The sequence below is a fragment of the Pteropus medius genome, unplaced genomic scaffold (assembly GCF_902729225.1).
Source record: "Pteropus medius unplaced genomic scaffold, Ma_sr-lr_union100, whole genome shotgun sequence".
Taxonomy (NCBI): Eukaryota; Metazoa; Chordata; class Mammalia; order Chiroptera; family Pteropodidae; genus Pteropus; species Pteropus medius.
Window position 1 is genome coordinate 9710138 of NW_024351729.1, and position 13400 is coordinate 9723537.

The following is a 13400-nucleotide window of genomic DNA, read 5'->3' on the forward strand; positions in this document are numbered from 1 at the left end:
ATGGACATATCTACTCACTGGTTTCTATATTTTCTTGATCAATTAATGTGAAGAAAATACTTGATTTTAGAGGGCAAGTGTAAGGAACCAGCAGGAATATTTAAGGATTTTGATTTCCTTTATTATGTATTTCTATAATATTTTAGGTTTTCAGTTTTAAGATGTATTACTTTCATAATCACAAGATACTTAGTGCATTATGTTTCATGCAAAAATTGCAGTTAATGAAAGAATCCTTATTCTGAGATTTTCTAAGGGGAGAAGCATATATAATATATTTAGCTTGGGGTTTCCAGAAAGCCCAATTTTCTTACTGAAAGTATGAATACATTCTCTTAGAAAGTAATACATCTGCTTCTTTCCAAAACTGATAGCAGTTTACTATGTCATAAATATGTTTACCAGATTGTAAGAAGTTTAATCTGAATCTTCATACAGATATCAATATTACAGTTAAGTAAAATGTTAGGAAAGAAATCTAAACAAATATTACTTTGTGATAGGGTTACATATGTAAAATATATGTGAAATATTTAAACACAATTTTTATTTAACATGGTACCTGGAAAAATAAAAATATTTTCCTAGCTATATTTTCCCACAGGGATTAGTTATTTCCTTCCTTCAAAAGAATAAAATAGGCTATCCTTAAAGCAAAAGCATCTTGTTATTATATCTAGCAGTTTAATAATCTTTAATCATGCAAAGCCATATGAAAATGCAGCTGACACCACTTCTCTCAACCCCTTGTTCAAAGGAATAGTATATAACGTATCTCAAAATAAAAACTTTAAATTATATTTATATAATATCATCTTAGCAATTTACTTACAATTAGTATAAAGAACTCCAAAATGCCCAAGAAAGGATAGTTATTGGTTCAGGACTGATATTAGTAATATAAAACTAAGAGTGAACAGAAATGTATTATTGGATATATATATATACATATATATATATATATAGAATTAGGAAAAGGAGACTGAGAGACTTAGTGCTTGCTTCTGAATCTTGCCACATGCAGATCTGATGCCTAAGCAATATGACCATAAAAGAGATGATGATAACATAAGAGCCACCATGCAAGAAAACCTACTACTGATAATTTATATACTAAGAAATGCTGTATCAATATAATGGAACACTGACTGTACTTTAATCACAGGCATCCCCAGTTTAGTAATAATTTTAAATCCAGCTTTAAAATAAAATATTACTTAAAAGGATAAAGGTAATGGGCTCACATTCCCTTCAATTTCGACGTGAGTACAATTGTAAAGCTATTAAAACCATCATACTAAAAAACATATATAGTATATATTTTAAGGTCAATTATTGATGTTTATCCAAACGCTCCAGCAGACTTCAAAATTACCAGGACTTTACATAGGTTTTAGTAATTTCCTTCCTTCTGTTTAAAAAACCTCAAGGAATAAAAAGGCAATTGTGTCTCACAACTTATTTCCTTTCTAATTTTCTCCCTGGGCGGTAACAATACTATTCATCATCCAAAGAGACAACTGAAAAGGATTTTTAATGAACTTTTCCATTCATATCTGTCTTTCCTTATAAATTTAGCTTCTACTAATAATGATTTAAAACTACAATTAATCTAGATTAAAAGGCAAATTAGTTTACAGCCATGCCACCCTAAACACGCCTGTTCCCGTCTGATCTCAGAAGCTAAGCAGGGTTGGGCCTGGTGAGTACTTGGATGGGAGACCACCTAGGAAGACCAGGTGCTGTAGGCATAAAATAATAATAATAATAATAAAATGAAATTAAATTAAAAAAGGCAAAATAAGTTTTGAGAAATTTCAAACACAGTGAAGGAACTCATTCCTCTTTCCTTGTGGCTATACCCTACCCTCACAAACTGCAAATTTTATACCAGTAGTCAGAGATATTAAAATAGAATAGATTATTTTAATATTAATAGGATATTTAAAAGGAACTATTATTTTGGTTCCTTTTCAAACTGTATGACTTTTGATAAAAATTTAAGAAATATTTTAACCTTATCCCACACTTTCTAGAATTTCATCAAGTATTAATTAGTACAACTACATTTAGCACAAATATTCCAACATTCTAACAATGGTAGTAGATACACATCAAGTGGCTCATTTAGTCACCTGGAATGTTGAGAAATAGGATGTTGTTCAATTTAGGCCAACTCTGGGTTCAACATCTATTTGTATACTTTATTTTTATGCCTTTATACAAGATAAAACTGACTCCCAGGAATAATAAAGAGATACCATTAAAAAAATAAAAATAAAAACTCTAAAAAGAGAAGGCTAATTCTTCCACAGGATCTCTGTAAAACAGCACCAACTCTTTGGGTCCCTAGATCATGCACATGCAGCACTGTTAAATAAAGTAAGGTTAATCTGGACAAATGGGCAAGGGAACAAGAGTAGATTTAGATTCTTACTGAGCATGCTCACATTTTTAATGCACCAGAGAGCAAGAGACTTCCTTAAGGTGGAAGGTACCTGCTTCATGTATGTTTGGTCTTCAAAATAAGTAAAAATATGTAACCTATTTTAAAACTATTTGCTATATTTCATAAATTAGTGTAAAGGTTCCACAGTAGCAATACATTAAAGAATGAAAAAACAATTAGGCTATAGCTCCTTCTTTCACAAAGCCAACACCTACGGCACCACATGTAAAGCAGGACATAAATACTATTGGAGAGCAGTGTTCTTTTACAGATAGTTGTGGTTGTAGAAGGGGCGGTGGGAGTATTCTCATTTTGAGATAACTACATTGTAGAAACCAGGATTGACCAGGATACCTGACCTCTAAATAATACATTTCAATTCTGTTTGGGAGCTATATAAGACAATTATTACTTAAAACAAATGATAAAATGTAGTGTGCACTAGGATAGTACATTTATAAAGATGTCAGTAGTTCACTAGTTAGACCCAGGCAACTTGACTGCAGATTATAAAAAGCCAATCAGTACTAGTTTACTCTGCCAAAGAGATAAATTCTTAATTGACCACCCCGGGATTAGACATAAATCTCTGGCTCCACATTAGTCCAATTTCACAAAGATAATGTATTAATGTTTTAAAATCCTCCTCACATATTTTTTAAAAATAAATTATTATATGAATTAAATCAATTCATATTGATTAATAAGGCTCATGTCCATTAGGTGCATTTTTCCTCTTCTAATGTTAAAATAAACATGCTCAGTAATGAAAAAAATTCCAAGCGTTTGCAGACCTTTTGGAGACAGGCCTCTGCCTTGTTAGTAGCCATGCCAAGCTGTTCTTTGATTACACAGGGATGCAGACTTCAGGCCAGCACGAATGTTAACTAAAGATTGTACCTGACCTGGCGCTAGGCATATGGGGGGTTGTGTTTTGCAAGGAGGAGCTAATACACTTTGGGGTAGTGGAAACACACGCTAGAATGGAAAGCTGTTCTGCTTGAGGATAGAGAGCCAGGATCCCTCTCCAGCAACTGCCTCACTGCCTTCTGCCTCCTCATCTCTGTCCTACCCTCTGTTGTGGCTGCTGCATAGTTGGGCTCCGGTGAGCCGTGCTCAGGGGTCCTGCGCACCAGCACTTCCCCCTCTTGCACACGTTTGATCCCTAGGTCAGTGGAGCCGTGTTGGATCGGGGAGCCAGGAATACTCGAGTCAGCCTCGTTTGAGAAGTCAAAGCCATCTGGGATTCAACATATAAAATTTTAGTGCTTTTGTGCTGCTCTATTCTTTTCTGAGCATTTTGACCCTGGCAGATAAAGAGAATGTATATATGGATATGATATAAACACAAACACTATTTAATAGTTACATGTGTGTGCATAGCATACACACACATAAGGCAGCAGATGAACAATGTGAGGTTTGCAAATGAATAGGACAGAAAAATAGGGATCATTAAAATGGCAATTAATATCTCTTAGGCAAGACAGCTTGACTATTGAGGTACCATATGCCTATAAAATACTGCTGGATTCAGCACATATTAAAAAGGAAAAGCAAAGACAAAGATCTAAAACAACAATAATCAATTTTTTTACAGATAGCTAGTATTATACCAGTAGATTGGCTAGTTACATAATTTTCTCCCACAATGGTCATACATGCATCTTTTTTACTGGTAAGAGGCTTAAAGAAACTTCTTTCTTATTGTTATTACTAGTTCGAAAAAAGGCGAACATTAACTTGATCTTACTTTCTGTTTTAACATTCATAGAGCCTTCTAAATGACATCTTTTTACTTGATTAAAAAAATTTATATTAAAATAAATTTAGGCACTTAAACCACATTTCTAGTGCTATTTTTATAAACTGAACAATTTTAATTATAGAGAGTACTATAATATCATGTGTTAATACAGTCTGTAAAAACAGTGATAAATTTACTTGAATCCATGAGTAGGCTATAGAGATTTTGTACCCACCTTCTCTCCTCCATCTATGGCGACGGATGGAAGCTGTTGTAATCGCAGTCCGAGAAATCCTCGGCACTGTTGGAGTGACTTCCACTTTAAGTACTTTCTGGCCTTCTTGTGAAGAATCCGGAGCATCAAATGGTAATGAGTTTTTCATGGCATTGGCAACCTAAAATGATAATATAAGTTCACACCTATTTACACCCAATATACAATCTATACTTAATTCTACACTTCGTGTTTACATAATTTTTGAATATGTATTTAAAACTTGTAATATAAAATATAAAAGTACAATGTATCAGAAATGTTTGTATCTCCGTTGTTCTGTATTCTTCTAGGCAAGCTTTTTAAATGAGAATTTATTTTTAAAAATGTGTCACCCCACCAATACCTTAGAGTGGTTGACTTTCAAAGAGAAAAAGCATTCCAAAGAAAACATTTGAACCCTGACATAAGAAAAAGTAGAATAAGTTTCTGATTCTTCAGATGATAAACAACATGAAAATCTAATCTTATTTAAAAAAAAAAAATAGCCTTTTCTCTACTCCTTTGTTTTCATAAGAAATTTTCCCCAAACATATCGGCATTTTGTCTTATCACTTTCTGCCCTCCATGAAAGAGAGTAAAATATATTTGGAGAGTAAATGTCATTGACTGGTCCATGTTTCTTAACTGGGTAGTGCTAATGTGGTAGAGATCTTGAGATAGAGGATTGTCTTTCTCCTTCTCCACTTGGACAAAAACAAGTGGAATGTAGCAACCTGGCTAAGTGTGCCTGCCCTACCAACTCAAACATTTTCACCAGTTGGCTGTTCCAAGGTCTAGACTGAGGGGTAGGGAGTTAAGTCTTTCGATTTAGTTTTTATCAGTAGTAAGATGATACTTATTTCTCTATTCACTATTTTATCTATTTATCACCTGGTGCTAGATTTGAATAGAGAAAAGAAATGTTATTTATTGGGTCCAATAAATAAATACCCAATAATTAAGAACTATTCCAGGAAGAGAGATTATCAATATCTTTACCTACATTGCCTTGCAAATGCCTCATCTACTTAATTTATAAAATTATTACAAAGATAAAAGTATGAATTTAAAGAGGCTCACAAATGCAAGGTATTATGATGATGCAATGTTTTTATCTTGCTATCCATTTGTTTAATATAACTCTAAGAGTAAATTAGGAAGGATAACATTAGAAATACATGGAAAGTCAAATATAAAGAATTATTATAAATGCTATTTTAATAAATTTCTATTTAGCTTAAAATATAAAAAAGATATAAAGAAAATGACTTTTAAAATTGTATTCTTAAAGTGCTGCAAGTAAAACTACATAAACAATATTTTTAAAATATCATTATAAAAATACTACGAAAAGCTTAGAAAATACAGAAAACTGACAAGAAAAATCACCTAGACAAATCACTTAGAAAACTATTAGCACTTTTATGTTTCCTCTCTTCTCTAGATTAAAAGAATAGTTGTATACTGCTTTACCATCTTTAATATAAAATTTCAAACACTTAATTTCATCAAGCAAATATATAACTTAATAATTCTTTGCTGCGAAACTTTTAAACTGTTTGATTCCTTTGCGATTAAAAGTAACATTAACGTTGTGCTTCCATTTAAAAAAAAAATTAAAATTGCTAGACATAGGAGAGTGGGTCAAACAGAATGAACACATTACCAAACTGCTTCTCCAGAGGGATGTTCAGAGTTGCATTATACTGCTACTGGTAACATAAAGAATGCCTTTCTTACTCCACTATTGGATGTCTACATTTGTTTTTAGATTAGTCATTTACCTTCTGGAGATATATTTATCTTATAGAAGAGTATAAAATCTTTTTATATAAACAAATATTAATAGGCTTTCTTGTCATGCTTATTGAGAATATTTTTCTCAGTCTGTGTACTGCATATTAGTTTTGTTTTTAAAAAACTGGTCATTTAGAATTTAGATGTTTATGTGGTAAAAAATCATCAACCTTTTTTTAGTGACTTGTCCAATCACTTAAGCTTAGAAAGTCCTTCTCTAGAAATCTGAGTAAATATTTATAACCTTTGCCTCTTTCTTATCTTAACTCATTTCCTGTTTAAAAAAGAAAAAGAAAAAAAGGAAAGCTCACTGCCAGCATTAATTTAATTTTACATAAACATGCTCTTTGAGGCTAAAATAAAATATAATATAAAATCTGTTCTTGGAGTTATTTAGAACTTGTCTCTAATCCTAATGTAACAGACATGTATACATAAATCAGCTTCATCAAATGAATCTTCTGCTAACAACTGCTAGAGAACAATGTTAACATCATACGTAGAAATGCTACGTTTTCTAGAATTTGACATTTTCGGCGATTGAGAATTACTGTATTTTATAAATGGAAATACCATTACTAAAAACAGAATGCTATAAGTAGAATGATGTCATTTGTTTACAAAGACTATCGATATACTAGAGTGATGCAAAAATAATAATAAAAGCAAGATATTTCGTGGCAAACTTTGAGGATAAGGTTAAGACTGTAAACCATGCGTTATCGGGGTAAACGCTGCAGCTGCAAGCAATGCCAGCATGTATTCTCGCGGCAAATAGGAAATGGGTAAAGGACTTTAAAACATTTAATTCTTTAATTTATTTATATTTTATTTTGATATGTGGTAGGAGGAGAGGACCGAAACCAATTTTGCTTTCTCTCCAACAGTTAACCAACTACTATTGTGGAATAACCATTTTTCCCTCAATGATTTGAATTGCCTCATATATTACATAATTAAATTTTTTTACCCACTAGTGCCCTTTACAGGGCAGGTATATTTAATACAAAGTAAATGTTGTCACTTGCCAAAAGTGGTTGAGAAAAGAGTTCTAGCTGAGCTCTATAAATGATGTCATCAAGGACTTCCTGGCCAAGGTCCCACTGTCCATTATACCTAAGGAGAAGCAGATTGTTTATTATCTTTAGCAAATATCTCTAATAATCAACAACCACCTTTTTATTGTTCAAAGTCTTACTATTTTGGTTCTGAAACAAGGTCTTCACATCATTTCATTTTTAAACTATCTACTTTTGGTTATAAGAACAAAATAAAGATTTCGTATATTAGCATTTAAAATAGTTTATATATGTTTCTTTACATGAATTGGTTTCTATCATGAGCTGATAGTTAGGGTAATCCATTTAATGCATTCATGAAAACCATAAGCTATATAGAGAAACAGTTTTCTGTAAAGAAAACCTGACAATTTCTACACTCCAATTTATTGACTAGTTTTGTTACTTTTTGGTTATTTTAAAAGCACTAAAAGGACTATGAATAATTATATGCCAACACATTGGACAGCCCTGAAGAAATGGGTAAGTTCCTAGAAACATACAACCTACCAAGACTGAAATATGAAGGAATATAAACTCTGAACAGACTGATTACTAGGTAAGGAGATTGAATTAGCAATTGAAACCTCCCAATAAACAACAGTCTAGGACCAGATGGCTTCATGGGTAACTTCTACCAAACATTTAAAGAAAATTTAAAACCAAGCCTTTTCAAACTGTTCCAAAATACACAGGAGGAGGGAATACTTCCAAACTTATGAGGCCAGCATTACCCTGATACCAGAATCAGACAAGGTTACAAGAAAAGAAAATTACTTGCCAGTAATCCCCGATGAACACAGATGCAGAATTCCTCAAAAAAAAATTAGCAAACCTAATTCAATGATATATTAAAAAACTCTCAATAAAGTGAGTTTAGAGGGGATGTACCTCAACATAATAAAGGCACACAGGACGAGCCCACAGCTAACATCATACTCAACAGTGAAAAACTGAAAGCTTTTCCTCTAAGATCAGGAACAAGACAAGGATGCTCACTCTTGCCACTTTTATTTAACATAATACTGGAAGTTCTTGTCAGAGAAATTAGGCAAAAAAAAAGAAGAAACAAAAGGCACCCAAATCTGAAAGGAAAAGTAAAGCTGTATCTATTTGCAAAAGACATGCTATATGTAGACTCCACCAAAAAGTTGTTAGAACTAATAAACAAATTCAGTATAGTTGCAGGATACAAAATAAATATATAAAAATCAGTTACACTTCTATACACTAATAACAAGCTGTCAAAGAAAGGAATTAAGAAAATAATGCCAATTATAATTGCATCAAAAATACCTAGGAATAAATTTAACCAAGGAGGCAAAAGACGTGTACATTGTATACTTAGTTTTTTATAAGATATTGATGAAAGAAATTGAAGAATACAAGTAAATGGAAGTAAATGACAAGCTCATGAATTGGAAGAATATTGTTAAAATGTCAACCTAAAGCAATCTATAGATTCAATGTAATCGCTATCTAGTTTCCGATGGCATTTTTCACAGAGATAGAACAAAAATCCTAATATGTGTATGGAACCACAAAAGACCCTGAACAGCCAAAGCGATCTTGAGAAAGAAGAACAAAGCTGGAGGCATCTCCTGATTTCAAACTATATTATAAAACTATGGTAGCCAATTCGGTATGGTATTGGCATAAAAACACACATAGTTCCCACGGAGTTCAACAGACTAGAGAGTCCAGAAATAAACCCATGTGTATACAGTCAATTAGTTTACAACAAAGGAGCCAAGAATATACAATAAGGAAAGGATAGGCTCTTCGGTAAATAGTGTTGGAAAAACTGAACAGCCACATGCAAAGAATGAAACTGGACAACTATCTTATGCCACACACAAAAATCAACTTAAAATGGATTATAGACTTGAACGTGAGACCTGAAACCATAAAACTCCTAGAAGAAAACACATGTAGTAAGCAATTTTGATATCAGTCTTGGCAATAATTTTTTTAAATCTGACACCAAAAGCAAAGGCAAAAAAAGCAAAAATAAACAAGTAGGACTAAATCAAACTAAAAAGCTTCTGCACAGCCAAGAGAATGATCAACAAAATTAAAAGGCAACCTACGGAAGGGGAGAAAATAGTTGCAAATCATATATTTGGTAAGGGGTTATTATCTAAAATATTCTAAGAACTTGTAAAATTCAATAGAAAAAAAATAATCCAATTTTAAAAGGATAGAGGATCTGAATAGATTTTTCCCCAAAGAAGACATACAAATGGCCAACAGGTACATGAAAAGGTGCTCAACATCACTAATCATCAAGAAATAAATGCAAACCAAAACCACAAAACCTCACGCATGTTAGAATGGTTATTATCAAAAAGACAATAAATTATAAGTATTGAGAATGTGGAGCAAAGGGAACTCTATGCATATTGGTAGGAATGTAAATTGGTATAACCACTATGGAAAACAGTATGGAGGTTCCTCAAAAAATTAAAAGTAGAACTAACATATGATCCAGCAATTCAACTTCTGAATTGCTGAAGGAAATATCTGAAGGAAAATAAATCATTATCTCAAAAAGATATCTGCACCCCATGTTCATTACAGCATTATTTACAATAGCCAAAACATGGAAACAACCTAACTTAAAAGTGTCCACTGACGGATGAATGGACAATACTGTGTGTGTGTGCGTGTGTGCAGTACACACAAATATTCAGCCACAAAAAAGAAAATCCTGCCATTTGGAACAACATGGATGGACCTGAGAGCATCATGCTAAGAAAAATAAATCACCAAGAAAGACAAATACTGTATGATCTCAGTTATATATGGAATCTAACCTCCACCCCACCCCCCTAAAAAAAAAAAAAATACCAAACTCACAGATACAGAGAACTGATTGGTGTTTACCAGATGTGGAAGCTGGGGGATGAGTGGGGGACGAAAGGTACCAAGTTCCAGTTACAAGAAGTCTTGAGGATGTAATGGACAGCATGGTGACTATAATTAACAATACTGTATTATATATTTGAAAGTTGCTAAGAATGTAAGTCTTAAAAGTTCTCATCTCAAGAAAAAAAATTTTTGAACTATGTATGGTGATGTATGTTAACTAAACTTATTGTGGTAATAATTTCATAATATAAAATACATCTAATCATTATCCTTGTACACCGAAAATTATGTCAATTATATCTCAATATAAACTGTCTTCAACAGTTATATTGCTTTCATATTAAAAGTGCACATTTGCCAAAAAAAAAAGTACTAAGAGGAATTCATATTAGAAAAATAAGATAATAGGTCCATCACAAACAAAACATTCGATGTTGTGCAAGTAAAATATTAAGTTTTCAGACATTAGAAAGAATTCACCTAATTTCAGCCCACCTACTTACATGGCATAATAAACCCCTGTGAGAAGTTGCACCATAAATTCGGGATCCAATACTATTCGACCAGAGAGTTCTTTCCAGTGTTTTTCATGTTGCCGTGGAAACCCACTCACACAAACCCTAGGAAAATACAGTATATTTATCATGTGTGATTTTCTTTTTCACTGAATTAAATATTTTTGCTTTCACAAATTCATTTATTCAGTTATTTATTTCTCAAATATTTAATGAGTATCTACTATGTGTAAGTCACTGTCCTAGGGCTAGGCATACAGTTGTAAACAGGCAAAAAGAAATAAATAAATGAAATCTGTGCTCTCATAAAACATACATTCTGGTGGACTGTATCAATAAAAAGAACTTTTCTCAAATAGCCGAGTCTTTCAAAAATCATCCTTCTCCCTCTTCAAAAAGAAATGCAACACTTTCACACATCTCAAATTGTTATCAGGATGAATGAGTGGGAAATACAGAAATCTCAAAGCAAATAAAGGGACATTTCAAAATAACTGATGTCCATGAGGCTATTTTAAATCGAAGTACCATAAACAATCCTCTACCTTTCATTTCATTAAGAGATGCTTCCAGAAAAGTTATGCTTAATAATCAAAAGTTGTAATGCTGTTTCATCAATTAATTTATTAGAATAATTGGAGTGTTGAGTCTAGAAGAAATTTTTTTAGTTTTTAGTGATACATGGTCTCAGGAAAATTTTTTTTAAATTTCAGTTTACATATATATTTTTTTGTAGCAGAGATGTATAATTAGGTGAAAAGACTTAATAAGTATAAAATAACATTATATTAGGATAAAATATGTGGGTAAAATATAATGGGAATTCAATTTCAAGAAGAAAAATGAATAATATAATGTCAGACTATTAAAGCAGAGTTTGTTCATTTATTCCTCAAATGGATGATAGTAGGTATCACTGTAGTATTTACATTATACACATTTAAAATACTGACACAACCACTATTTGTTTTATTAGGTCGATATTTACATACTGGAAATTATATCATTTGCTACTATTTAAGATAGGATAAAAGGGTCAGGCCTGGTTAGTACTTGGATGGGAGACCACCTAGGAAGACCAAGTACTATAGGTGTAAAAAAGTAAATAAATAAGATAGGATAAAAAATTTTAAGTGTTAACTTAAAAATGTACAAAGGGTACTTAGTTTTTCAAAATTATTTAGGGAATATGTGTACAAAAGTTTGACAACCATTAAACTCTGCCATCACCGTTGTTGTTAAGAAAATTTATTAAATGCAACAATAATGTTGCCAATCAGCAATTCAGCAGATTTGTTTTAATGAATCAAAAACAGTCACCTATAAATTAATTTATCTGTAGAGAGGAGGTAAGTGCTTAAACAGTGTATTTTCCTGATAACAGTATCTAGGTTAGAGACAAGAACTTTGTTAGTCATTAATCACGTTACTACACGCAAGTGAAAAAAAATATATTTTAAGATAATCTATAAAATCAAACTTACAGCTAATTCAAACTGGCCTTCTCTTAATTACCAAAATTGAGTTTTGTTATAAAGAGGACCACACTCTTTTCCCAGTAAGACAATAGCAGGAACTAGAGCAAAGCATTTGTAATGAACAGACCCTTGGGGGCTATGACCTCGATGATCCTTCTTTCCTTGTATTCATGCCGTGTGTCATTCCCTCTTCTTGAGTATGGGTGAGACCTGTGACTTGCTTCTAACCAATAAAATAGGGCAAAGGTGATGGGATTTCTATGATTATGTGTACCTGATTATGTCATTTAAGCACGAAGTGCAGGTCTTCCTGGAGTCTCTCTCACTCCTCTACTTTGAAGAAGGTGCCATGTTTTAGGCTAACTATTGGGAGGTGCACACGGCAAAGAATTGAGACTGATCTCCAGCAGACAGACAACAAAAAATTGAAGCCCTCAGTCCTACAACTATAGGAACTGAATTCTGTCGATAAAAGTGTTTAATTCCTCAATCAAGCCCTAGATAAGACTGCAACTCCAGCCAACATCTCAACTGCAGCTTTGTAAGACCCTAAGCAAAGGACCCAGCTAAGTCACACCCAGACTCCTGACCTACAGAAACTGTGAAACAACAGATGTATACTATTTTAAGCTAAGTTTGTGGTAATTTGTTATAAGGCAACAGAAAACTAATAAAGCATTTAACTCTTTTGGGTGGCTCAGTTTCAAGTAAAAATCATTTGGATAGGATAAAGTCAGAGTCTCTTAACTGAAATTCTGTGACTAAATGTCCTCTATCTTCAAACTACTTTATATTTATATTACTTAAATTTTCTTCCTATAGTAGATATTTAAATTTCAGCCTAGGTCTGTCCAAATTATTAGAAATTCTAATTTAGTAAAGATTAGAACACACGAATACAAGTGAGACATATAGATCATTGGTAGTATTGCTAATTTTCTTATTCAAAGCAGAGACAGTGATTTGTAAAATATTTAAAGGAAAAGGTTCACATTCCTTAAGACTTTCTTTACATATAGGACTGTATATTCAAAGCTCTCAAAGCAATTTATAAAAATTGGCATCGCAATAGTGATTAGGTATATCATGAAACCACCCTAAACTTTGGCTTATCTTGATGTTCAGCTAGAAAATACTTCTTTAATGCTGAAATATTTTCAAGAAGTCATGATGTATGAGAGATGATAAAGATTCCTACAGGAATGTAAGCCCCATAAGTTTTATTTACT

The 13400-nt window shown here is 32.5% G+C and overlaps 1 protein-coding gene and 1 non-coding gene across 8 annotated transcripts in view; one reads left to right on the plus strand and one right to left on the minus strand.

The window, feature by feature from the left end:
• HYCC2 (hyccin PI4KA lipid kinase complex subunit 2) overlaps positions 1-13400 on the minus strand; it is a 64994-nt gene that overhangs the window by 8273 nt on the left and 43321 nt on the right. For 6 of the 7 annotated variants that reach the window (XM_039844378.1, XM_039844385.1, XM_039844383.1 and 3 more), the window contains 4 exons: positions 10682-10798; positions 7278-7365; positions 4432-4591; positions 3522-3689 (listed from right to left, as the gene is read on the minus strand). In XM_039844378.1, coding sequence (XP_039700312.1) covers positions 3522-3689; positions 4432-4591; positions 7278-7365; positions 10682-10798 — 533 coding nt within the window. The remainder of the gene's footprint in view (positions 1-3521; positions 3690-4431; positions 4592-7277; positions 7366-10681; positions 10799-13400) is intronic. The other variant, XM_039844384.1, reaches the window with a different exon arrangement.
• Positions 1633-1751, plus strand: LOC120587765 (5S ribosomal RNA). The gene has a single exon (XR_005649082.1). It is a non-coding gene; the product is annotated as a 5S ribosomal RNA (ribosomal RNA).